This window comes from Dromaius novaehollandiae, chromosome 19 (genome assembly GCF_036370855.1).
Source record: "Dromaius novaehollandiae isolate bDroNov1 chromosome 19, bDroNov1.hap1, whole genome shotgun sequence".
In the NCBI taxonomy this organism is placed as follows: Eukaryota; Metazoa; Chordata; class Aves; order Casuariiformes; family Dromaiidae; genus Dromaius; species Dromaius novaehollandiae.
The window spans coordinates 3,014,154-3,041,200 of record NC_088116.1 but is presented as its reverse complement, the minus strand read 5'-3'; the positions used below and the strand labels follow the sequence as shown (position 1 = coordinate 3,041,200).

Below are 27,047 nucleotides of genomic sequence, written 5' to 3'. Positions count from 1 at the left end.
CTCTGGGGTTTAGATCTGAGAACCTGGCCTGCATCTTTGGAGACTTTTGGACCTCTGTATGAAATAATGAAGCAGCCTTCTCACGATGTATATTAGGAATGGTAATGCAGCTAATGATAGGTGCACCTGGCTCGCCTGATTCCTAGCGCAGTTTTTGACAGAGAGAAATCACGTGTCATCACAAGCATTTTAGTTTTATTGTTTGGAGAGGCAGAAGTGACGGATGAACGAAGCCTTCCCAGCGGTGAGAGGCTGCTCGGCGCCAAGCTGGAGCCGCTCTCTCAGGCGCAGGGTTCCGGGCTACCCCGGGACGAGCCCCCCGCGGCCTGGGCGCGCTGCTCGCCCTCCCGCCGGCAGCGAGCGCCGCTCCGCCTCCGCTTGCCCGCGGCCGCGGGCTGAGCCCTGGCGCGCTCAACACACAAGGGGCGGGGCCCGCGGGGGGCGGGGCCTGCACGGCGGGTCGGGGGCGTGGCCGGCGGGTCGGGGGCGTGGCCGGCGCTGAGGGGGCGTGGCCGCGGCGGAGGGGGCGTGGCGGGCGTGGCGGGCGGCGCATTGTGCGCGGCGGCGGCGGCGGCGGGGCCGGGCCGCGGCCATGGAGCGCTGGACCGGGCGCGTCGCGCTGGTCACCGGCGCCTCCGTGGGCATCGGCGCGGCCGTGGCGCGGGCGCTGGTGCAGCACGGCATGAAGGTGGTGGGCTGCGCCCGCAGCGTGGACAAGATCGAGGTACCGGGGCCGCGGGCGGAGCCGCCGCCGCCGCCGCCGCCACCACCGGGGGCCGCGTCTCGGCAGCCCCCGGGGCTGGGGCGCCCGGCGGCGGGGCGAGGGGGGAGGCGGCGGGAGGCTCGAGGCGAGGGCGCGTTCGGCCTCCCCGCTGCGGCGGCCCGGCCCCCGTCGAGGCGCGTGGCGCGGCCGTGCCCTCGCGGCCCGCCGGAGCCGGTGTTTTCCCGTGCGTGTGGGATGGGAAGGTTGTTTTGCAGCTGCCCGAGCAGCAGCGTTAGTTTTGCTGCCCGAGCTGCCCCTTATCGAGTTTAAAAATAGCATCCGTCTGCCCGAGCTCGCGTCGCGCCGCGGTTGCACGGGGCCGATCCGGACTGCGGGACGTTTGGGATGCGGGACGGGACGGGACGGGACGCCGTTCCGGAGACAGGATGCTCTTAGCGTTACCGTGAGGTTTCGGTCCTTAACGTGCTCTTACCCCCACTTCAAGCCTCTGAAGAACTGCATCAAAAGCCTCCCAACGTTGGCTTAAAAATAAAGAGATTTCAAAGGTAGAGGCTACGCGATAGCCTGTCCCGTTTGGATGCCTTTGCAGGCTTTGCTTCGCAGCTCCATGAGCTAAAGCTCATTTACTTTCCCAAAAAGGGAGCTGAGGTTTTCGTGTTCTTGCGTGACACCAGGGACTAAAACCTTGCAGAACGACACCTCGCGTTTCAGCGTTCCTGGTAAAACAGCGGGGCTGGCGCAACCGCTGCTGCGGCGTTGCCGGTGGGTCGGCAGGTCTCCGGGTTTTCCTGTTGCACGCGGAGGGACCGAAGGGGCCCGCGAGGCAGGTGACTTTGCGCCACCCGTTACCGCAGCTTCACGGAGCGTGAGAAGATGTGGGAAGTTATTTTCATTTTGCTCGTTTGTGTCACATGAGACGCTCAGGTCTTGGTGCGCGTGGAGCTGGGTGAGATCACGAGGGCGAGAGCCGAGCGTCTGCGGGAGGAGAGCGGTTGTAGCCAGCCTAAAACCGTGCTGTCGCCTCGTGTGGCGCCTGCTGAACAGCGGAGGTAAGGGAAATCCTTGTGAACATCCAGCGCTTTTATTCCCTTAGCGAAGGGGAGATGGACTCGCCATATGCAGCCGGCCACACCAAGAATAAATCTTCCCCAAAAATCACAGAAAACAAGACTTTACATTGCTCGTATTGCAAAGAAGTGGGGCTAAAAAAAAAAGAAACCTTCAGGAGAAACAAAACTTTCCTCGTTCTTCATCACGAATTGGAGAGAAGCCACCTGCGGGGAGAGAAAACGCAGCAACGTGGCTTTCTCCCACGTCCTTTGGGGCTCGCTTCCAGCTCTGGGGCTTCTGTGGCTGATGGAGAAGGGCAGCGTGCTCCGAAGGTTTTCCCACAGCGTTAATATACTTTCTTACTCTGGCTTGATGAGGCTGTCGTAGCCGGGCGGTATCTGGTGGAGAATGCCAGTGTTTCCCATTTCCCTCCAAAAAGGGAAGAAAAGCGAGGCCAGGGTTGCCTGGGTCCAGCTGCCAGGGACCGTCGGCGTTTTCGCCGACCGGGGAAGCCATCCGTATCGCTGCATCCAGCTGTGCATCCAGCTGTGTGCCCAGCTGCGGGCACGGGGAGCTGTGGAGGGACGGGCACCTGGGGCCGCCTTGCACCGTCCCTGTCGAGCCGTGTCCTGCAATGCAGTTTGATTTTTTCCAGCTAGTTGTGCAACACTAGTTGTTTGTTGTATGAAAATTTAAGGGAAATGTTTTAAGAGATCCTAAAGAAATTTGGTAATGAAAATCAATGGAACTTTTGTTTTCCCCTCTGTGCCACAGATGGTTTTTAAAACCTTCCTTTCTCAAGCTTTTCTCGCAGAAACACAATGTAGATTTGGGAGACAGTAGACTCTTTTAAAGGTTTTGCCTCTTTGTGTCCGCACAGAAAGCAGTGCGTGTTTGCCCAGGTCATTTATCTGGGTTGCTCTCGTACACAAACGTCCCGAGCAGGGCGCGCTATTCTGCATCTTCCAAGTCTTTTGTTACTGTCGCGTCTCAAAAACTCGTGCTGAACAATGCAGCCAGTCTGTGCCCGCTTGGTTCCCTTTCCCGTGCGCCCCGAGCACCAAGTCACGTTGGAATCGCCGTCGTGCGTTTTGGTAGGTGTCTGGGCTGCGTTGTGCTCTGTTACTGTTCTGCTTTACTGCGCAATATGTTTCCTTAAAGAGGAGGAAAATGCAAGGGATGCTGCTTGCTCGGGGAAGGAGAAGGGGGGAAGCTCGTGGGGGTCCCAGGTCGCTCCGGGAGCGGGTCCGGCACATCGGACCGGCCCGGGGACGCCCATGTCGGTGCGGATGGGGTTTCGTACGGACCCCGCCGTGCCTTCGGAGCAGAGCTGCTTGCAGCCGCTTTCCTCCAGGAGCTGCCGGGGGGAGGAAAAAAAAAAGAAAAGTTATTCAGGTTTCAGATTATGGAGCTCACGCTGGGACTTGGGACTTTGGACGCGGCTGCGCGGAGCCGTCTCGAAGAGCGGGGCCGGCTTTGCGAGCCAGCCGGCTGCTGGGAAGGCTCCCGGCCGCCCCGGGGGCTTTGAGCACACCGAGGAGTGGAAGAGATGCGGGGAGGCTTTCGTGGATAATGGTGTGCAGAGGAGTGAACCCAAAATATACGTCAAGCCCCCTTGCAAAGGAAAGAGCATAAATGCTAAGGTTTAAAAACGGAACAGGGATACTGGACTCGGTCTCTAGCATAAAGCGTTTGTTTTCATTAATGTTATGCTCCAGAGTCATCCGCTTCGAGGTAAACTGCCTCGAACCATGCTCTGCGTTTTTTACAACCTACTATAAACAGGTGACACAGAGTTTGTTGTCTGGTGGGGAGTTTAACTCGGGCTGTAAATACTAGGTGAAGATTTCTTCATCTCTCAGAAAATCAGATAAGGGCTTGGAGCGAGATTACAAAGGAATCTCAAAGTTGTGCTTTTGATATTAAATCCGTGTCATGAGTCCAGTGCTCTTTACTTGACTTTGAAATAGAAGTATGTTGGAATGAATTAAAAAACCTGCAAAAGTCTGTTTTTTCTTCCAGGGGCTCTGTAGAAAAGCAGCGCAAACAACTTTTGTTGGGTTGGGGCTCCAGCTGACTTGAGTGGCATGGCGTTTCCTCGTGTTTCCAAATCAGATCGGAATTTTTTTTGTCGCATCTTACGTGCAGGGCACGGTAAAAAGCCTGATTTGGCAGCTAGTTCTCCCCCTTGTAATAATACTGGTTGTGGCTGTTTAAAACACGGCGTTGGCCCACCTGCGGCCCTCCTTCACCCGCACCGCGCGGCCGAGCCCGCCGTTGCCGGTTGTTCCTGCTCGTTTTACCCATTTGGTGCATGAAGGATGCTTGCGCGGGTCGTTCGACAGTGGCTTTTTTATATAATCAGACTGAGAGAAATAAAACATAAGTGAAATGGCTTGCTTTTACTCCTGTACGCCACAAGATGATTTGGCTTGAAAGCTGGTTTTGAATGAGAAGCCGAGAGGTGTTATCAGCTGTCGCATCCTCGCTGGCGTATGGTCCTGCAGAGCGTTTGCTGCCCGTCGGATGGTTGCGTGTGTTTGAAGTCAGGATTATCGCTTCCGACGCCTCCAAAGAAGGCTCTGACCGGCTGGGTAACTTTCTTCTTCCTGACTTTTTCCAGGAATCCGCATTTAGCGGCTGCTTCTCGCGGCAGCCTGGCAGCGCGGAGCAGGGCGAGCGCGGCTGCGGCGCGGGGTCGCTTCCCCGCACCGGTGCCTCGTGCACGACTCCCGGCGCAGGGCTTTGGGGCGTCTCGCTGCCTGTGTCCTTTCACTCCCATGGTGTAAAGTCTTCCAGCCTGAAAGCTTGTTGTTAACTTACTGCAAACTTACTGTCAGCAGAGCGCGATGGGTGGGAGAGGGCCGCGCGCCGGGGAAGGTGCTTCGAAGCACAGGACGCTGTTTGCAGGCAACGCTTGGAAATGCAATGTTTTTCTTTCTGCTTCGTCTTGACCTTGAGGATCCCCCCGTGGTTACGGGACACGCTGCTGGCTCGATGGGTGACACCAGCTCAATTTTTACATTGCAATCGTGTTTCATATATTTGCTTTTATATGCATGGAGAACAGAGAAAGTGGTGAGGCCGCGTCCCTGTTCGCGGGGCGACGGGCCGGCCCGCGCGAGGGTTTTCGGACGTGGCTTGCGCAAGCGTTGCACCGGGGCTGCTTGGGATTCACCGCCCGTTTGGCAAGCGAGGATCGGCGCTGCTGTCGTCCTCAGGGACCGGCCGGGTCGGGGGAAGCATCGCCCGCGAAACGGGCAGCGCGTCCTTTCTCGTGGGGCAGAACTGGTGCCGCTGCTCTCGGTTTTCCCAGAAATCCTTCGGCAGCCGGATCGCCCCTTTGATGACTTGCTGTGCGGTGGCCGGGGGTGTTTGTCACTTACTTTATTCTATTTTTTTCTCTCTGCTGTTAATTCATCGCTTGGGAAAGACTCCTTCGGAGTGCTGTGGGAAGTCAGCTGGCCCCGGCAGCCCTTTTTCTCTGCTAAAAATAGCCGAACCCGCGGGGCCGTGGTGTGGGATGCCCAGGCGAGACGCCCTGCTCCTCGGTGCTGCTGCCCCGGGAAAGCGGGACGGCCCAGGCGAGCGCGGGGAGGGGAGGCCTCCGTGAGCGATGGCCGGGTTTGGAGAGCCTTAACGCTGGATGTTGTGCTCTAAAAAAAAAATTTTCTATGTTGAGAGGAGCAGGGGAGATAGCTGTGCAGGAAGCAATAAAATATGGCTTAAATTACAAGGTTTAGCCGATTAATTCTAATGCATTTGTGACAGTTATTGATCAAAGGTAACATTTATAACCAGGGACTGCATTGTCAAGGTTAGGTCTTGCTTAAGAAGTAGCCCTTGATAAGCTGAGCTATCGATTGCAGGCTCGAGCGGTGCAATCTCCGAAGAGGTTAGCGCTCCCTTCCCTGAGCCAAGCCGCGTCTGCGTGGGAGGGGGAGCAAGGACGGAGCCTTCCTCCCGCGAGCCGAGCATCCCCGACGGCCCGTCGCTGCGATGCCGGAGGCCCGCGACCCCCCCGGCGCTCCAGGCGGGTAGATCGCCTCACGGTGTGCAAATGCGGGAATTAATTACGTTGCACGCAAATCGCACCCAGAGCCTGGAGGCGACATTATTTCCTGGTCCTTCCCGGAGCTCCCCGCTGGTTTCCCGCCCGGCGTAAGCTCGCGGCTCGGCGGCAGCGCGTCCGCACCCCGGGCAGCCCCAGGCGCTCGCGACGTGGGCCGAGAGGCTGCACCGCCGCCGGCACCCGCGTCCCCGGCGGCCGGGAGGGCCGAAGGGTTGCACGAACTCAGACAGAGCGGGGCAGCCCCTTTTTTATCCTTTTTTCCTTGTCCTTTAAGGCAGCAGAAGCACTTCCAGGCAGGTCATCCCTGAAACCCGGTCTGCTTTTAAGCAGATGACCTTCAGAATTTCCTTGGCCTCCGCAAGGGCTTGTTTTGTGTTTGGTGAAGGCCTTGGCTTCGTGACATTGGCCACTCAAGGCCTCTGAGGTGCCTTTATTGCCACTTGTCCCTGACCAGGTCCTTCCCTGATAGATACGGAAGGGATCCTTAATCTGTGCGAGAAACAGGAATAGCGATGTCCTTGCTGACAGTATCATTCGTTTGCCTCGGTTGCTCCTGGGCGGCTTTTAAGCCTGACCTGGTGCTTTAGGGTGAGGTGCAGCAGCAGGGGACCCGCAGTTTTGCTCCTTCGGCCAGACTCTTCTCTCTGTTACGCCGATGCGGATCTGCGACTGCTGAGGCTTGACTCCGGGTTAGCACCAGCGCGGATGCGGCGTGCGGCACTCGTGCAGGTGTTTCACCGCCGCATGCGGCACTCGCAGCTGCATTCGCTGCTCAGCGATGAAATTGCAGCCTGCTGTAGCCATTCCCTGCTCCGACTGCGGCCGTGCTGCTGTGCGCCGACGCCTTGGTCGCGCCTGTCCCTGGGTCGTAAATCTGGAGCGTATTAAAATTCAGGGCTTGTCATCCGAGTTTTGCTACCGGGCGATGTGAGGAGCCTGTGAGCGAAGGCTCCTTTACACGCGCGTGCTAATCTCTCTTTTCAGGAGAGGGTTCGTCTGGAAACTTGAAAGGGGAAAAAAGGGCTGCGCTGCGGAGCGCTGGAAGGGGAAAAGGCTGATCCTGTGATCCGGCGGCAGGGACCTGCTGTCCAGCCCTTTCCGTGGTAGCGTCCAGGTGTTGTCCAGCCCGTCGCCGCGCTGGCAAGCCCGGTTCATTGCAGCGAGGTTTTGGCCGAACTCGGGGAAGTCCAGCTGCCACATTGCGCTTTTATTGCAGAGGAGCGATCGATGCTCGGCTTTGCCTCGGCTGATCCAGCATCGTTGTTGTATTTGTGCATCGAGGGGGACAAGGGAAGGGGCTGTACGTATGCGCTTGGCTTCCTAGACGGTGGCCGTGCATCAGGTGTGCGCTCTTCCCCCTTGGTTTTATTGCGTTTCCGTAGCCTCGGCATTGCTTTGTAGCTGCCGTCCTTATAGAGCCCCACGCGGGGCCGTTTCGAGAGCAGCAGCCCGTATACTGGCTGCCTCTATAGGGGTCTGGGACTGCCCCGCTGCTGCGCGGGGCCGCTGCGAGGACCTTCCCCATTGCCTGCTGCGGGAATAGACAGGGTCTGATTTAATTAAAAAGCCCCGTAGCTCCCTAAGCGCGGAGGCAGCGCGCTCGCCCGCGCTGGGATGCTGCGGGAGGCCGTGCCGGTACCCGGGCTGCAGCCGGGGCTCGCTCTGCCCCGGGAGCCCGCGCGCGGCGGGATGCACGCGTTGCACGGTTGCCTTGGAAGTTCGTGCTCGGAGAGGCGGCGATCTGGACCGCGGTGCAGGAATCCCCGCTCTGCTGCAGCACGGCCTTCCCCGCGGCCCTGCGCGCTCCGGCGGGCGACGGCTGGCCGAGGAGCGCGTGCCGTTTCGGTGCACGAGCCTCGGCCTTAACGAGGGTGTCGGAGTCCTTCGAGGAAGGAAAACGCCTATGTGCCCGTCTGCGTTGGGCATTTTGGAGCTGAAGAGCGGGCAGGTACACGCGAGGCTCATTTTTGGGTAATCACCCCTCGGAATAAGCAAGAAATATTGCTCTAATGAGCTGTGACAACAGGAGCAGCCTGTTTCCTCCTCCCCCACTGCAGCGTGTAGCAGCGTGATCTGAGCAAGCGTTGAAAAGAAAAGGGGAAAAAAAAGAAGTGCCTTCAGCCTTGACATAAGGAGCGATTGTTTGAATGCCTTAAGGTAGCAGAGACACTCAGGGCGATATAGAGGGAATGATTTGACTTGCATGCGCGAAACCAGAAATTTAAAATTAAGTGAACTAGAAAAAAATGGCTTGAATGTTTAACTGAAAAGTACAGGCGGCAGAGAGGGCTCGGGAAAAAGCAGTGCGATGCTTCAGCAGCCGGGAAGGACAGCTACCAGCGCTAGGAAGACGTGGCTGCTCAACCAGACAGGGAGTCAAGCTTAAATTCCCGAGATAAAACCAGCCGGATAACTTCCCGGGCCATGTTTGAACCATGGACGTGAGATGGTGCTTGGTGGGAAGAGAAGGGGGACCATTTTCTGTCCTTCTGGCAGGTTTTGATTCAGACCCTTAAAAATGGTTTCGGCTTGGGAGAACGGCGTGGGAACTTGGACGGTGCGCGATGGCCGGTGTGACGTTCGCTGCTGGGCCGAACCCGTGGCGTTCGCGCCTCCGGGAAGAGATCGGACCTCTGCGGGGTTGGCCTTGGCCTCGGTAGTTTAAGGCAATATGGGGCTTGCGGGAGACACGGGGGGAGAAAACCTGGGAATATCCAGTAAACATGAAGCCACGTCATTACGAGCATCTCTGAGGCTGTGATTTCTCACAGCACCGGGGGATTTGGCTGCTCCTGCAGGGGTTAAAACTTCCCATGCAAAATACGTAGCTGGAGCAGCGATGAAAGCGGTGACAAGCGCAAGCCCCTTTAGTGGCCACTCAACAAATCCAGATGAAATATCTCGTTCCTATTGCAAGGATGCAATTCCCCTCCTTGCCGCGCTCTGCAGCCCGGCAGCGACCGCGGTGCCGACTGCCTGGCTGGGGCTGATACCCCCAGATGCCTCCTTCCACTTCTGCTTCTCGTTGCTGGAAGTTCATAGACAACAAATCAGTCCAAGAAATTTCCAGTGTTTTTTCCCCTTCTCTTTCGCAGAACAACATCTAATTTTTCTGAATTATGTATTATATGAGTGCTGATTTTGTGTGCCACCGGTGAGTCTTTGCACAGTACGTTCAGGATGATGCAGGGTGAAAAACATATACAAGGACTTTAATTCTGTGCACCTTGTGAACGCGCTTCCCTTCGCCAGCAGCAGGAGGTGAGCGCGACAGTTTCTGTAATAAAGTTCTGTAATAAATTCGGTCTCCCTAATTAGGCAGTCTGTACTTCAGATGTGCTTTGGGTGAACTCTCCAAAAATAGTCTCCAATCCTTCTTCCCCGGCAGTAGGAGTTGGTGCCGGTGCCCCCAGCTGAATGCCGTGCACGTTTGAGCCTTGCTTCCCAGGCTTTCCCCACGGTACCCCCTGCTCCTCCTTGCATTTGGGAGCAGAAGATGGTCTGATCTGAGCAGCAGCGATTTGCAAACAACACGCAGAAGCATTGATTTAAAGCTTGAGGGTGCGAGAAAGAGTCACTTTACTGTTTTATTCATTTGAGAACTCTCTTTAGCCTCCTGTGGAGGCCCTGTCTGCAGGCAGGCAAAAGACACTGGGAGAAACACGAAGGGATAACCTTGCGTGTTCCTAGGCAGGCAAAAAGCCCCGGGTGCCTGGGTGCTTCGGGAAGGGGCTCCGCGTCGTTATCTCCGTTTTGCAAACGAGGAGACGGGGCTCTGAGTTCTCGTCCGCGGTCACCAAGCACGCCACGGAGACGGCCGGGATGGGATCTGGTCCAGTGCTTTATTCACTGTATAGCTCGTCTTCTACTATGCTGCTGTGCTGATATTAAATCTTAATTAAAGAGGCTTCAAACTTGCCAATCAGTAAAATGAAACGACTCGTAAGGCTCCGGTTTCCTTTCACCATTGATGCCGTTTGTTAGGTTTTTTTCCCTCCTTCGTTTCCTTCCGCCAGCAAAAATAATTGGGATGGCTTCGGTTCCTCGCCGGCTGGTGTCTCGGTGCAGCCGGGTACTTGGGCACAAGCTAAATCAGTCGGATGCGAGTACCTGTGATGATTGGGAGGTCACATTAAAAATTACCCGATGGCTTCTTCTGGCTTTAATCTCTTTGAACTAAATGTGTCTGAACTTAATAGGAGAGTTTGCCAAATAAAGCGCTATGTGACTCTTCTCTTCTTTTTTTCATCTCTTTAAGAGTCCCCTTAAATGTTTATATCAATTAGTTTTGTAAAACCCTTTTACCGGGGCTGAATCTCAATGCGCGGCGCTGTGCCCTTTACAGTGTCTTGTGCGTAAAGAGCATTAACCCTTTCCTGGGAGAACTGGCTTATTCTTAACGCGAGCAAAACAGCCCATAAATATGAGGCATCCTTGCAAGACCTTTAAAAACAGGCAACTAAATAATGCACAGTAAACATCATGAGCAGGTGTCCTGCTTTGTCTTCCTTACGTGTAGGTGTTCGGTTTTTGTCACCTTCTTTTTGTTCATTCATTCATTCAACGCTGCTGCAAATAGAGATAAATCGCAGTGATGTCGATGGAAAAACGGGTGTCTGAGCAAGCAGCACATCGCGCCCCGTGTGTCCAGTGCGTGCCGCGATATTGGCTCGCTAAATCACGCTGATCGGTCAGATGCCCTTCGTGGGAAGCTGATCTCGCCTGGATGGGACAGGACTTGCCCAGTGCTGCGTTTATACTGGTTAGTGTGCCAGAATTACAGAGGCGAGGGGTTGCATCCGTGGCAATGAGGGTCAAATGTTTTAACGTGTGCTATAATTATTTCTTTTTTATGTTATATTCTCCCATGTGTACGAGTAGAGCAGGCACCTGGCTGCGTTCCCGAGCATCCAGCGACGCGGTGGGGTGCAGAGCTGCTTAGCTCCCGTCCCAAATCTGCGTCTCCAGCTGCTGCAGGTGCTCTGGCCCTCAGCCGTGTCCGTGTTGCATGATTTGCTCACTCCCAGGTTGCCCGTGAAACCTGGAAAAACAGCTTTTCTTTCTCTCCTTCGCCCCTGCTGGTGTGCTTAAAATGGGATGAGCATTAATTGGGTGTTTAATTAATGCTCTGGAAAAATATTGCAAGCTAATTCATAGTGTTTCTTTACGTAAGTCTCTTGCGAACTCGCCCGCGGTTGACGTCTCTTTGAAGAGCCCGTGATGCCTCTTTGTTCTGCAGACGTGCGAAGCGCGGCGGGCTCGGCGCGGCTGTCGGCGGCTCTCCGTTTCCAAAGGGAATTTGTTAGCACGAGCGTAGCCTGAGGAATGAAAGGACCCACGTTGACTCCCGTTTGAGGCAGTGAGAAAGCAGAGAGGAGGAGGAGGAGGAGGATCTGGGGGATAGTTGTGGGCAGATCTCTGTGGCCAGCTGTGAGAAGGAGCTTTCTCTGGGGTTATCGAAACCGTGAGCTAACGAGGTTTCCTCGGGAAGCAGGATGGGCTGGATGTAACTTGGGAATGGGAGGAATGCCTTTGTGGAGAGCTGGGTTGGGGCAGCAAGAGGGAGAGAGCTCTAAAGCTGTCACCTTCATGCCAGGTGATGAAGAACATGGGCACCTGCCTGTCTTTTCCCTTTTCCCTTTTTTTCCCTTTTCCCTTTTTTTCCCTTTTCCCTTTTTTTCCCTTTTCCCTTTTTTTCCCTTTTCCCTTTTTCCTTTTCTCCTTGCAGAAGCAAGCAAGGCCCCATCCCCGGAGCAGATTAACATCTTGCAGCAGCCCTTCATACTGCTTTTAATTTTCTAAATGCTGCTCTTGCATACGGTTCCCAAACTGTTTTCCCAAGTGTTTATTCTGAGCTTTTAAAAAGTGTATGTTTCCCAAACCTCACTGAACAAGACCGCATGTATCGCCAAGCGGAACCCCCCCGGGAGGCTGCGGGCAGGTGCAATTCGGTCCCGGGGCACCTTTGTTCGCGGTCGGGCGGCGATGCTGCCGAGCTCAGCCCACGCGGGGCTCTCTGGGGAGCGCGGCGCTGTTGGGGTATCGATTTCCAGGCCCAGCTCGGCATGTCCGTCCCCTTCCCGCTCGCTTCCGAGAGCAGCGATGACTCTTGTGTGACCGCAGTGCCCTCGTTGCAGTGGTGCCCAGCAAGTGCGGCAGCTTCTGCACCGGGCTCAGGCTGGGATCTGCGGGAGCCCGGGGGACCTGCGGGCCGCTGCTGAGAGCGGTGGAGGGCAGATCAGAAAAGCCTTTTCAGGGACGTGCAACACCTCTGCAGTGTTTTGAGATACTGAGAAAGGTTGAAAATCCTTGCCCTAACAGTGGCGTTTGTCCCAGAGCAGTTACAGTGAAGGCGCGTTGGACTCGGAGGGGGTTTGGAGATCCGGGCTTGTGTCCGCCCTCCTCCGCGGGAGGATGCCCCAGGAGACGGGCACCTGGGACGCGCCGGCTTGTCGCTCCCGCTCTCCTTGGGGCAGGTCACGTCCCAGCCCAGCGCGCTGGTCCGGGCGGCGGGGCTGCTTCAGCATCCTCCTCCGGCGCGCGGGGCCGTGACAGGCCACCCGTTTTATTGCACCGCCGAGATGTCACGTTGGCGAAAAGGCTGCGGGCTCTCGTAGCCAGAGCCCGTCTCTGCAGAAACCAGACATCACGTGGCTCTCGCCGCGCGCTGGAAGCTGTCGCCGTCTCCGACCTGACACATCAGAGCCGAGACGCTGCTTCTCATTAGCGTCAGGGGAAGGGCGTCCTCCGGAGAGCCCGGCGCGGTGGCTGCTGCGTCGTTAGCAGCGGCTCTCGGCCTTGCCTTTGCTTCGTATCATCTAGTTGGATAAAAGATCTGGATGCTTGGAATAATCATTGCTAATGGCTAATGAGGAATTGTAAAGCACGCGATGGCCGCGTCCTTTATCCGCGCAGCAGAGCGGGAGACTCACGGCCTGCGTCGGCCACCGACCCCCTCCAGCGCGTGTATATACCCTCATATATACATACATACATACATACATACATACATATATATATATATATAAAGATTATTATTATTATTTTAAATGAGCATTTGCACTGACTCTTCCGCAGTGCCACCTTGCTGGAAGCCTGCCGTGCTTTATTAACCCCGGGATGTGTTTTTAAGCACGTGGCTGGTGCGAGCGCAGGAGCTGGAGCCGATGGAGGTCCCGTGGGGGTCCCCGAAGCCCCCGAGGGGAGGTGGCTGGTCTGCGGCGGCTTCGCAGGAGCAGCCGCGGGGGAGCTGGGCATGGCAGCGTCTGGGTGGTGGGCTGGAAAGTTGCTCCTGCTCTAGCGATGAGAGGTAAAACCGGCCCCGGGGAGGTTGGTTTGCCCGCTTGCCCCGAGAGGTTTCCTTCCCCGCGTGCCCGGAGGGAGGGTCAGACAGCGAGGAGCGTGCCCCCCCTTGCATACGTGGGGATGAAGCCGTTGCTTGGAAGGGGCCTGGGTGGTTTGCATCGCTTGGGAAGGCCTCGCTCCCGCTGCAGAGGTGGATGATGGAGCGGATGGTGCTTCTCTCGGAAGCGTTTGTGCTGGAAAATGAGCAAACGCCGGTTTCTGTGGTTCCCAGAGTGTGTTGCTGTTGCTTTATGAAGTTTTGCCTTTTAATGCAGGGGGGAAACAATGCCAAGAGGCAAGAAAATACTGCTGGAAAACGTCCCAGCACAGAGGTGTCCAAGAGGGCTTTCTGTGCAAGAGGAAACACTCTGCCCTCTTCTTTTTTCCCGTGTCGATGGCAGTGGTTGAACATGCTTTGACAAGGGATAGGTTTGTCGCTTTACCCTGAGCAGCGAATCCTTCCTGACCCCTGGGCGACGGTTACCGCAGGGGTGCCCGAGCTTCCCCGGCTCCCGGCAGTCATCCTCCCGCCCCGTTTCACCCGCACGCTGCTCTGAGCAAGACCTGCTCCCCGCCAGACCTGGCCTTTCTCCCTTTTCTCGGCGGTGGTGGGGGACTGCTTCCCTCTGCAGTGATGGAGATCGTTGCTGGTGAAGAAATTGCTCTCGGATGGTCGTGTTTCTCTGCAGCAGCAGAGGACTCTGCGGTGGCAGCCGTGCGGCTGGGCATGGCCTCTTGCAGTCTGCAAGCGCGGGTGTCTTTCGGGAAGACTCCCCGAGGGCGGTTGCGTGCAGCCTAAATCAGCTACGTTTGCAAAGTAGATGCAACTCGAGTCAGCAGCGCGGGACCGCGTCTCCTGCCGCCACGTGCTTGGGTTTGCCGAGGCAGCGGGCCTGGGCAGGGGCTCGGCGCGTTTTTCCCCGCAGACGTGGTGCGGCGCAGCTGGGGAGTCTGCGTTCAGCAGAGGCCGAGGGAGGGCTGGTGCCAGGCTTTGCAAGAGCGGTGCTCAGAGCACCGAGCTCACTTTGCGTCCGGCTTTGCAGCCTCCATAGGTCGTGGGGTGGTTTGTTCCCATTGCTTCTCTTTTCAGGCTTGTGAACAGCCGTCTCCGGCTGTGCTTGGATGGGGCCTGGCATGAACGCTGGGCCTTGGTGGTGTTTGCAGTACTTTGGCTTTGCTCTCCCCCGGATCTATAATAGGAATATTCCTGCGAGCAGGAATAACGAAAAGCACGGCCGGTCTCACAGGTCTGTGCGTGAGAGGAGGATGCTGATGGCTGTCGTCTTCCTTCCTTTCTCTCGTCCCCAGAAACTGGCAGCCGAATGCCAGAGCGCTGGTTATCCCGGGACCCTCATCCCCTACAAGTGCGACCTGTCCAACGAAGAGGAGATCCTGTCCATGTTCTCCGCCATCAAGACCCTTCACCAGGGGGTTGACGTGTGCATCAACAACGCGGGGCTGGCTCGCCCGGAGCCCCTGCTCTCGGGGAGGACGGAGGGCTGGCGGACGATGATAGACGTGAGTAGTGCTGCCGGGGGGGTGGGAGCTGCGCTCGCAAAGGTCTCCGCAACGGCCCGGCTTTTTGCCGCTGGGTTCCTTAAACTACAGCTACCTGTGGGAATTGGTTCAAGGCACTTGGAAAATGTTTTTCACAATTTTTCTTCTTTGTTTTTTGATCAGTCTGGGTGCTGGAAACGCTCAGATCAGGGAGAGCCTTCCCGTTGGCTTCCGGCTTGCCTAAACCGTGCTCCGCTTGTCTGTGCAATAAAACACATGGGTTGCTGCATGCCAGGGTTTGCAGTGTTTAACTGCTCGATTTCTGTGTTTAACTGGACCGCAGTTAAAGTAAGTCTAAGGACTAAAACGTAAGGAGCTCTTTGTCGGCAGAGAGGTGTTGTGCGTCCTGTGAGCCGCTGCCACGTAGCCGTGTTGGCTGGAGGAGATGAGGACCTGATGGGAGCTGCCCTGCTGCCCGGGGAGGGCTCCGTGCTGCCGCGAGGCACCGCGGTGTCCCCAGGAGCCCAGCGTCTCTGCTGGCCCCGACGCTGTCGTGCTCATCTGTTCCCTTCGCGTGAGCAGAGCCGAGGGCCTGCTTCCACCTGGCTCTGGCAAGGCCCAGGTTTGTTGCCCCTCAAATGAGGACTGAAAGTTTATCAGCTCTCCCCAGTCTTTCCCTTGGGAACTGCACAGCCATCGCGCGCTGCTGAGCCGCACGCTTCAACCTTAGGGTATGAAGATGTGTATTACTTTCAGTCATGTTTTTCATTTCATTCAATGGCTTTCTAAAAGGTAAGGAGCCTCATTTTTTCTTAAACGAAATAGGAACTTAAATGCCAAGCACTGACTTTTCTAGCTAATCCTGTTAAGTAGTTATAGCGATGGGTTGTAAAATGGGCAGATTCTCTTTTGCTTAGGAAGCTGTAAGGCTTTTGTTTTTATATCTTCATTTTCTGCCCACGGTCTGGTTAGAGCTGCGTGGGGATGAGCCGGTTTCGCGCGGCACACCAGGAGCGTGCGAATGCATCGTGCCGTTTACAGGCAGTGTTTCCACCCAGGTGTTGCCGGGCTGAGACATGCGTCTTTTCGGGACTTCTCCATCTTTTGCCGTGACCCCCTGGCCCTTCTCCATGGATAGCGGGTTCAGGGTCTGCTCCGAGTGCTGATGGCTCAGCCTGGAGCTGGCGGCGGATGGCTCTCTATCCGGCAGCCGTTTCGGAGGCTGCGTAAAGCAAAACAGGGAGGCACGAGAGCAGAGGCCACAGACTCCTGCTGCCACGGTGAGAGCCACCTTATCCTGGCTAATTAAGTACTTTGTAGCATTTTGGTGGTTTTGCTCGCTGTCGTGACTGCAGCCAGGTCAGGCTCTGCTCGGCTCTGTCCGCCCACCCGGGCGTTTGCGGGATGCCCAGCTTGGGTCACCGCACAGACGCGTCTCTCTGACCCCGCTTGCCATGGAGGCTTTAAGGGAAATCGAGTAAAGCGCTGCCGAGACGGAGCTGGTGTAAAGCAGGACGCTTCCCAGCGTCATCTTGCTGCAAGTCCGGCCTTGCGTGTTGCCTTGCAATCTCCTTGTCTTGGTCGCTGTCGTCGCTGCAACCTCCCCGCTTGGAGATCTTGCTCTCGAGCGTGCTGACGGCGGGGTTGGGAGGATCCGCGCGGACAGCTCTCCTCGCCGTGGCACGGCAGCCCCAGGGAGACGCTCGCCAGGACCATTTCTTCTCCGAGCTCTGAAGCTTTCGGAGAGTCGGGCTGGGGAAGGTTGCTGGGGGTTTGCAGAGCTGAGCAGGAGCAGGGAGGGCTTCTTCCAAAGGCCTCTTGGAGGAAGGTGTTAGTGAGCAGCACCGTTTGCTTCGAGAGGCAGCCGCGGTGTTGCAGTGTACTTCTGGGCTGCAAGACAGGGAAAATTTCTAAACAGCAATTGATCTATTGATTTGGAAGGCATTTAGGGCCTTAAATTAAAGGCATTTTTTCTTTTTGGTAAATCGATTTTTGTTTCCATGCATTTTTTATGAGGTTTGAGGCTGTCTGTTGTCTCCCAGACTCCCCTCTCAGCATGCCTGTTCCGTAAAACCTCTTGCTGTACATCTACCAGTCAAAGTAGTGTTATCATTTACTCATTAAAACACTACTACTTCTTCTTCTTTTTTTTTTTTGATATATAAATGTTTCGGATTCTTATCATCTGGTCTTTTTATTCCCGAGGGGGAATCTGTAGGCGCTTGTTCTCGCTGGGCTGCTGCAGTCTCGGGTTCAGAGTTGCAGCTCCGTTGCTCTCTGGCAGTGCCGAGCCCGGGGCTGCCAGCCAGCAGCTCCCCGGCTTCCTCCGCCCGTGTGCGCGGCTGGAGCAAAGTCCTCCAGCCATCCCCAGCTCGCGCGGGAGCAGCCGGGGCCGGGTGCTGTGTACACACTGCCTTTGGGCTCTGGGATCTGGGCAGCTCCTTCACGTTTTACCTGCTGACCTTCACAGCCAGGAATTTGAGCTGAGCTCTCCGTTTGCTCCGTTCCAGGTGCAAAGGGCTGTGGCACACATCCGCTCCCGGTTGTAGAGGGTGACTGGGTTTGATTCTCCTTGGCATTATTCATTGGCCAGTGGCTTTTTGCACAGATGGTGTCTAAAAGCAAGAAGAATAGACGTATTTTCTGTAAGCTGAATTTTTATGCATACTTGGAAGTTAGGATACTCGTTGTGATGCCTTTGAAAAGCCTGATACGGGGGAAGTGAAATGCCCGGTACTTCCACCAAAAGGTTCCTTTGTTTTCCCGACCTGGCAAATAAAAGTTATAAATTACTTGAAAGTGTGACTTGTTCCTAGCGCACACGTGTGCAGTCACAGACCTGCTGTATTGTGCAACGTGCTGTGCAAACGCAGACTGCAGATGTGTTGTGTTGGCCATCTTTGCTAAGGGACCTTTGAACCTTTTGTTCTCAAAACAGAAACAAGCACTGAAAAACATCTTGCATGGAGATCCGTAAGAACGACCTTTAGATTGCTTCTAGAAGTGATGTTGCCCTAAGACTTGCTCATTTTCCAGGCATGTTTTTAGGCTCCTAAGTGGCCTGAGTTGCATTTTGAAATGGGATTGGGTTTCCAAAATCCTGCGGGCGCTGCTGGGAGAAGACTGAGAGTCGATCCCAGGTCTGCTGCCTTCCAGATGGTGGTTTTGCTGTGCCAGGCTGGCTTATCGTACGGGCTCTGGGCTTGCTCACATGGCTCTTGATTAGCATCTTGCTCTGCCAGAAGTTGTCAAAATGTTGTTGCTCTACCCACACAAGGAGGCATTGCTGAGGGTGAATCACAGCGTTGGAGCTGGGCCCTGGTCGCGGCTTTAGGCTGATGTTACCCTCTAGCAGCCTGTGGACACGGCGTGGAGCCTGGGAGCGACTCTGCCCCAAAGACGCCGTTTCTCCTGGCTTCAGCCCTTCTTGAGGCAGGGAGCACCGCAGGGGCATTGCTGGCCATGACGTCTCGGCCAAGACCTGCACCTGAAAGGACTGGTTCCTCCCCTGGCTGTTATATCGGACCGGAGCAGGTTACTCCCGCTTTCCTTGACCTTGTTGCTGTGAAATCCAGAAGCTGTGAAAGCCTTGCCTGGTCTGGGCTTTGCTGCAGTGTCGGGGTGGTTGCCATGTGCAGTTTCTGCTGGCTTTCTGCCCTGCACAGCCGAGGTGAATCTTCAGCCAGGTGCTGGGGGATTTATCTCCGTGGCCCAGGTACGATGGCTGAGGTAGCCGGCAGTGACTGCGCTCAACCAGAGCGCGCTTGGACGGAGGCGATGACTATACGGATTGTGTTGCCTGGGTGCTCCATGTTAACGTAAGATCAGATGAGCACGCTACTTATCTATTGCTAAGACAAAACCCGGCCTCCGGTGAAGAACAAGGCTTAATGACTGAGACAAAAGCAGGGACTGGAGCATCCCCCTCCTGACCCCATCTGAGTGTGCTGCTCCGTAAGTACGTCTCTAAAAGGCGGAGGGGGTGGATTTTAATTCCTGCTCTCCAAACCAATGCTCCTCCACTGCGGCTGCGTGCCCTTTTGTTCTCGCAAGTTCGGGTTAGTCTGTCTCGTTCCTGTTTATAAGTTTCACGGAGGTGACTGCCAGCCCTCTCGTGTATCCCTACGTTTGCTGTGCACATGGCCCTGTTCCCAGCGCTCCTCCCATATCTGGTTGCAACTGATTTCTGATTCATCAGAAATTTAGTTCTTGCCGGTTATTTCGTCTGCAGCGGTGTTTCTGGGCTCCTCTGGCCTGCTGATACTGTTAGCAAAGTGACTTACCATGAGCTGTGACCTGCCAGTGTGTCCTGCCCTGAAGTTGCCACATCCTTTCTAGAGGGATTTAGCAAATATTTTCTACCTTCCAGCCACTTTTTTAAAACTAAAACATTATCGACCTGAGTGATTAGCCCTGCTGCGGAGATGGCTTGCAGATTACCAGGCTCATCGGTCACGCACATTCCCGTTGGGGCTTTGTACTGTCATATGCCAGCCGGGGGAATTTCCACACCGCCCTCTTCCTGGAGACTTTGACTCCGTTTTATGGCCAGGAAACAGTCGGGGCATTTGCTCGTTAAAGCTGGCGTATTGCAGAGGTGATGTGGCTGAGCTTAACTGAACCAGGGTGCTAGTCCAAAGAGCAAGAGCCTGGAGAGCTCTGGATGCTGCGCTGAAGGACCAGATGCGTTATCTTGTCCTTCCTTCCGTGGCTTATCCAGCTAGGGCTGAGCGAATCCTCAGCAGTCAGCGTGCCAGGTCGGTGGCTTTCGTGTCTTCTGGGATTACCTGCGCTGGCCCTCTCTGTGGCGTGGTGCGAATTTGGCTTCGCTCGTCCGGGGGAAGCTCTTTGCTGGCCACGTGGTTTGCGGTACCTCGAGTGCCTGGCTCTCCGACAAGCAGCATCTGGGGGTTTCCTCATTAACTATCTGACCTAATTACCTGCTGTTAGCGTCCCATTGGCTGCCCACACTCCGGTGTGCTCCATGCTGTACAAAACAGCTTGGTCTCCTGGGCAGGGTGCTGAGCGTGGGGGAATGGATTTGTTCTCCATGAACCTGAACCTGGCCCTCGCGCTTACCTGTAAACAGTTAAATACATGTATTTTGGGCAGAGGCGGTGGCGTGTCTTGCAGAATTGGACCCCTGTGCCTCCCCTGCCCAAACCCCTCGTTACTGCAGCCCTGATCTTGGTCCCAGCGCGATGCGGTGTGCGTACGTGCATTTCCCTCTGTCGGCGCTAACGGGAATTGCCGGGTGTCGGGTCCGGCGCTGCCGAGAGCGGTTTTGCTCTCCTGTGCACGGCTCTGCTGCGAGCGCGGCGAGAGGGCCGGCGCTCGGTCCTGCCGCGTCCTCGCTTTCCTTGGTTCAGGGCGGCCGTGGTTTGTGCAGCATCCTCCCGGGCTGGTCCAACCATCGCTGCTGCGGGATGTTGGCGCTGGGGTCTGTAACCCGCCTCTGCGTCTTCGGGAGCACGGGAGCACGTGGAAAGGTGCTGGGCAGAGCGCTGCTGATCTCAGTGCCCCCTCCTCTTCCCCCAGGTCAATGTGATGGCTGTAAGCATCTGCACCCGAGAGGCCTATCAGTCCATGAAAGAGAGAAACATTGACGATGGGCATATTATTAACATTAACAGGTAAGTGGGAGTGCGGTATGGAATCAGCCATGTGGACCCCCCCGCTTGCTCCTAAGAGGATTTCTGGTGGGAGCTTTGACCTTTCAGAGAGGCCTTGCGTGTCCAGAGAGGGTTTTTTCAAGGTTTGTGGTGGTTCAGATTTTCAAAACTCTTTTTTTTGCCTCTGCTGGTGCAAACACAACAAAGACCCAACCCAGGAGAAAAGCGTAATGAAAATCATTTGCAATGGTTGAAGTTCGAAACCTCTTGGCCAGCTCCAGAAAGCAGCTGCCTTGAGAGGAGCTGCTGGTGATGCACCTCCCCGTTGCCCGTTCCCCGGCAGCTACGTTTGCTCTCTCTGGAGCTCAGCCCCGTCGGGGCATCCCATAACCCACGGAGGACTGTGGGAGAGGGGAATTCCTCATGCAGCCGTTCATCTCGGCATCTCTTTCTCTCTCCGTGGTCGTTACGGTGGCAATAATTAAATTTTGAGTATTTTGCTGGTTCTTCCCTAGGCCCTCAGCTTGCCTCCCTCCTCTCAGCACTTTCCTTTCTGCTCTCTCTCCTCAGCATGAATGGCCACAGTGTCGTGCCACAGTCGGTGGTGCATTTTTATAGTGCCACCAAGTATGCGGTCACGGCGCTCACGGAGGGGCTCAGGCAAGAGCTCAGGGAAGCGAAGACTCATATACGAGCTACAGTGAGTACCGCGGGGTTTCCTCTTCGCTGCTGCTTTCGTGGGTGGTGGAAAGCTGGCGTGCTTTACGGGGCAGGGGTTTTCCTTTGGGAAATGGTCAAGGCAGCAGCATTCGGGTGTGTCGGAGGTTAAACTTTTTGGGGCGCACAAAGCGGGAGTCATGTTCCAGGGACTCCTGGCCGCAGAGGGAAGCAGTCAGCTGGGGCCGTTTGCTCTCACGCAGACCTTGCGTCTCAGAAGTGACACGTCCAGCAGTTAATCCATATTGTGAGCTTTTCTGTCATTTTCTCTGCTTATCCGTCCCTTTGTGGCATGAAGAGGAAAGTACACCCATCAGTGGTTCTCCAGAGATGCCCTGCCAGCACTCATTAAGGCAGTATCTGCTCTCTCAAACTGTTCCCCTAGGACAAAGGGCAGGGGGAGAGGAACAATGGTAAAGGGGTGGTCTTCTGGCTATTTCAGTGCTAAGAAGTTTTCTTTTTTTAATCCTTTTCCTGAAGGGGAATTACAAATCCTATTAGGATGTGCTCTGCTCTCTTCCAGTGCATATCTCCGGGACTGGTGGAAACAGGATTTGCTTTTAAACTTCATGATAATGACCCAGAGAGAGCTGCTGCCACCTATGAGAGCATTCGGGTAGGACGTGGAGAAATGGAAACTGAGGGAAATGGCTCTGATCATAGTTAAACGATCTCTCTCCTGGTTAATCACGCGAGGAGCCAGTTCTGCAGAGTGCTGAATGTTTTCTAGGATATAGTCAGCATCCTCGGAAAGTCTCAGCACTTCAGCAGAATTGGACCCATAGGCTCAAACCTCAGATTTTGCACTGATGTTTACACACTATGCAGATTTGTAATTGGAGGCAGTTTCCCACTCCCTATGTCTTTCCTTATATCTAGATCTTCCTGTAAGTAAATCAGCCAGCTTTGATATTTTGCAGGCTGTGGCTTCTTCTTTGTTGAAGGGGAGGCATAACAGGCAGGCATACCTGCGCGAGGGTGGTCGAGAGGAACTGTGAGAGCATGTTGCCTTGCAAGTGGCTAGTGTGTTATTTCCTGTGCTTTCCTGGTGCCATTCGATAAGGATGGCAGTGCTTGACCTCATCGGATGATTGTGCTGGTAGTTTCCCAACAAGCCTAGCCAGGTTGGGAGCCAGAACAGCTCTGTTGCTGTTCCCATCCTCATGATGCCCCCTGTTCTCGGCCGAACGGCTGATCCTCTGCACATCCCCTTAGCCTGGTCCTAGGAGACACCTGGAAAGTCTCTTCTGAATTATTTAATTCTGGTCATCTATACTGACTGAGGGAAAAACAAAAGCATTTCCTAGCCATGTCTTGGAGGGGCGATTTCTGACTCCCAGAAAGCCCCAACGCTCTTTCACAGAGAGGGTGTTGGATTTCGTGACTGGCAGGAGGAGACGTGGGGTTTGTTCTCTGCTCTTCCCTGATGTGCCTGGCAAGCCTTGCTGCCTTCCCTTATTCCTTCTGATGTATACTGAAGGCTCTTGAAGAGGGGTACCATCTCCATCCCTCTGTTTCTGCTGCCCAGCACTGGGGGATCTTAGTTTCAGCAGGCACCTCAAAGCGTTTTGCAGTAATATTAACAGCAAATGCAGGAATATCATCGCCAGGCACCACCTTTGTTAAATTTTTAATGGGTTATTTTTTTCCTGCTCACTTGCATCTTTTCTTGACATGCCCCAGTGAGACTGTCAAAACTTGTTTTTGATGGTTAGCAAAGGAGTGATCTTGTGGTTAATATTTCCTGCGGTGGCCTTTGACTGAGACAATCTCTGTCCTATCTTTGCAGTGTCTCAAAGCTGAAGATATGGCTAATGCTGTCATATATGTCCTCAGTGCCCCACCTCATGTACAGGTAAGCTGCGGCTGGAGTGGTGGACTCTGCGGGTGGCTGCAGGAGGGAAGGGTAACTGCTGCTCTGATGTTTGCTCATCAGTGTTGCAGCTCCTGTATCAGCTGTGTGCTTAGCAGGGCCAGGGCTCCGGATTAGCAGTGATCACATTTGCTTAAACTTCCCTTAACGGCAGCTTTGGGACAGTGCTGCTCGGGCTGCTCACGGTCTGTATCCAGCAAAGGCTGCTGTGACCGCAGAGGACTGGGTGCAGTGGGGGGAACGGGAGGGACGTGGGCATGTTTTGCCCATTTGGATGGTGCTGCCTGAAACTTGACTTTCTTGCAGCTGGGTCAGGTTCTGCCACTTGCCACATAAAGTATTGGGCCTGATGCTGCCAAGCGCTGTGCACCTCCATCGGAGCAGTGCAAGCTGCTCATGCTGCCAGAGGCTCTTCCCGCCTGTGGAGCAACAAATAAGTGACCGTCTTTGCTGGGTTGGAACCAGGAGGAGGCAGGAACAGTCTCAAAGTTTAGGATGTGGGCTGGGGCCCCACCTAAAAGTCCCTGTTGCAAAAGCAGACTTTGGCCATGGGGTTTAGCAACCCCTTCACATGAACTCTGCTCCTTTGGAGCAAGACACAGCTGTCTTGACGTTTGATCAGTCCGTTGCCTCTGGTGTCCTCGCTCTGATTGTAGCTGGCCTTCTTGCCTTGAAAGGATGATCATAAGTCCTGCTGTAGGCCAGTATGGAGAAACACACTCACAAGCAATGCTGCTGCTTGACCCTCTACGAGCAGGAGCAAACTTAAGCCTCGAACCACGAGAGCTTATAACCAATGTCATCTTGCACTCTTTTCTTTCTCTGCATATACTCAAGCTTTTATCCCTTCCGCTAAAGGCAAAACAGTCACATTTACCTTCATTTCTGTCTAATGGCTCAGTTTAAGGGGCTCATTTCTAGTCACAGGGGCTCTCTTCGTGTGCAGCTCTCTACTGTAGTGGTGCAGCATGTAAGTACCTGGTGTAGGATTTAAAATGTACTTCAGTGCTCCAGTAAAAACATACATTGGTCTCTTCTAGATTGGAGATATTCAGATGAGGCCCACGGAGCAGATATCATAGCAAACGAAGAGGAACGTGAGCAGCATCGTGTATCCACTCCACTTCGAACCCTCTGACAATTTAGGGTTTTGTCGGCTGGCTAGCAACGTTTTAATTGAGTACCAAGGATCATGTTTGAAGAATTATTTTTTCTCTCCCTCTCTCTGAGCTGGTGCTGAGCCAGTTTAAAAAAAAAGTAGTGGGTATCTTTCTCACCCACTCCTTTCTGAAATTGCTTAAGAGTAAAATGTATTTGAAAATAATGCAGGGAAGTGGGTTTATGGAAGATTGTCGTCTCCAGGCTGGTTTATTCTTCCTTTTGCTTTCTTTTTGAGGTTTGTTTGATCTTACTTGCTGATGCTGTGGTTGGACACAGGTGAAGTGGCACAAGCTGTTTGCCAGCTTCGGTGTGCTTATGTTTTCAGGTTATTAATGGATGTCATACATGAATCCATCTAATTTGGGGGTTTCTTGCCACCAGTTCGATGCTTATTTGGTAATTATGCACATGATATTTTCTACTTCTCTCATACCCCACTGTCCTCAAACAGATATACACACTCCCCCACCCACCAAACTCTCCTTTCCCATTCAGATGAATAGTGCCTGCCAAGTTTGAGGAAGTATAAATGTGTGTGCCTGCTATTTCTGTTTCTTTCTAGGTAGGTAGGTAGATAGTTGGAGGAGTAAGTACCTGTATTTCTGCAGGTTAGAGAATGATCATCTAAGTGGCATAGTTACAGTACGAGTGAGTTGTTTGGTATTTTTAATAAAAATTGTGTGCTGTCTTGTAATCACCTCTATCCTTGGTATCATGTCCCAGCACTCTCGATGTTTTTGTATGTTTGATATTTGCATGCATTGACACTTTTTGGAAATATTGATCAGTCTTAGAAAGATGTATGGTGCTGTTTAAATGCTGGTGCTGGTGACTAAGGAGTTGGAAACATTGCAAGTTTGTTTATATGAGAGAGAAAAACTCAGAGAGAGAGGGAGAGAGAGAGAGAGAGTGAAATGAACCATGCCGAAGCTGTCCAAAATGAACAGATGTTAGCAGAGGCATTTGCCTACAAAGCAGCAGGTAAAAGGTCTGGTTCAGATCTCATACTAGTCTTGCGCTGTTGCAGCCCCATTGATTTGCTCTGGATTTACTCTAACTTGAAGGAGAAGAGATCAGCCCCATAGCTGATACAGGCACAGCTGAGGGACCATTTGAGTTGCTGTATTTGGACTCCTGCAGCGTGGCAAATGATGCATCTGCAGGTAGTCCAACTTGATATGGAGCTGTGGAGCTGTTAATGTACACCTTGCCTTAAGATTGCAGACTCGCTCCTGCTGTGCTATGAATTTCCTGTAGCGTTTCTGAAGGTGGACCTGTTGTTTTAGGTGGAGCAGTTATGGTCAATTGATCTGAGTGGAAGACTGGGAGCCTGAGAAACCTGATTTTGATTATTCTGCTTACACTATAGTGTGGCTTTACGGGAGTCCGTCTGTGGTACACCGCCATAAGGGGGAGAGCAAAATCAGGCCATTATGTCATGAGTTTCAACTCCCTATATAGCCTTGGGCAAGTCACTTTACCTCTCTGCCTCAGTTTCCCCATCTGTAAAATGGGGATAATAATACTTACCTACCTCACAGGGGTGTTGTGAGGACTCACAAGCTGTTTGTAAAGCACTTTGACTATGAGAAGCGCTATGTAAGTGCTGAGTGTTGTTATGAAGTATTATTATTAATTAAATCTTGTGATACATAGAATTCCTTGTGCCAAAGGTGAGCAACTGTAGCAGGATACAAGGAGAAAGCCGGTAAAACATTCCTTGATAATGGTAAAACAAAACCAGTTTGTCCCTCCCTTTTGTTTTTCTTTATAAATACACGCTCATGGTGTTTTCTGTCTGTTCTTTGTCCCTCAGCTCGTTCCTACCATCAAGTACACACAGCTTTGTCTCTGCATTTGGCCTTTTAATTCACTGTGAGTGAAATTCCTGCCCTGGGGCTAAGTCTAACACTAATGCACTGCCCTCCTCCACCTTGCCGAGGCAGCGGCTTTGTGGGGGCTCTGCGCAGGGCTGGATTTCACCCACGGTACTGCGCTAGATCATGTCCCACGAAGAGCAGCCAGCCGAGGTCTGCACGCAGCCAGTAATCCTTGCCCCAGCGGAGAGTGCCTGGAAAAGCTCGTCGGTCTCGGTGCCACCGCAGTGCTCAGCTTGGAGGCACTTGGCTAGGGAAGGTCCAAGCACAACTGTTTTTGTGTGTGCTTTTATAGCACGCCTGTGTTGTTCAGCTAGGCTTAATAGGAAAACAGCCTGTGCTTGTGTTTTTTCCCCAGGGTTTATTTTGCAGGAGCTTGTCGCTGAAATTCAGCAGGCGCACTGTGCTCTGTGTGTGCTGTCTTTTTAAAAGAAGGTGCCAGAGAAGGTGGCTGAACTAGGAGTTGAAGGCCAAAAAAACATTGAGAAATTAGGAAATTCTGAGCAGGAAAAAGAATGAGCAAAGGTGTGGGAAGCACAGGTGCAACACTGGAATTGGTGGCCATAACTGTGTGCAAAGTTAAGCAGATGTTGAAATGCATGGCTGAGGCGGGACCCAATTTTATCTTTCTGCTCTGTAGAAGGAGGCTTTAGAGCGAATTGCTTAAGATGTAAGGCCTTGAAACAGGGCCAGTCAGGGTAGTCACTCCCTGCAAATACAACCTGGCTGACGTGCAGCCCTGCCAGATTTTTTCCCCAACAACATTTGTAACCTTTGCAAGTCTATAAAATAACCTGTTGTCCTTGAAATGATATCCAGTATATTTTTCCATCTCAAATGTGGCATTTTTTAGGGAATAATTCCTGCTGCCAGTTACCTCCCTGTCTCTGGCCGCCTTCCCACGCAAAGCGCGGCCCGCGGAGGGGCTTGGCACGCTTGCTTGGCTGCTCTGTCTCGCGTAAGCTGCCAGCACTTCGAGCCATCTTCCTGGGCTGAGACAGGGTTGGCAACATACTCTGAGGCATTAAAACCCCTAACAGGAGGGCAAACTGTGTAATTTATCAATAGGTTTCTAATTGTTAACTGTTAAATAAAAGAATAAAAAGAGAGGCATGCTGTA

The 27,047-nt window shown here is 53.9% G+C and overlaps 1 protein-coding gene across 1 annotated transcript; it reads left to right on the top strand.

Annotated features, from left to right (window-relative positions):
• Positions 1 to 522: 522 nt before the first annotated feature.
• On the top strand, positions 523 to 27,047 carry DHRS11 (dehydrogenase/reductase 11). The gene is made up of 7 exons (XM_064523118.1): positions 523 to 724; positions 14,499 to 14,708; positions 20,226 to 20,320; positions 20,870 to 20,999; positions 21,540 to 21,632; positions 22,806 to 22,871; positions 23,930 to 27,047. The coding sequence occupies exons 1-7, from the start codon at positions 593 to 595 to the stop codon at positions 23,969 to 23,971; spliced, it is 768 nt and encodes a 255-aa protein (XP_064379188.1). The 5' UTR covers positions 523 to 592; the 3' UTR covers positions 23,972 to 27,047.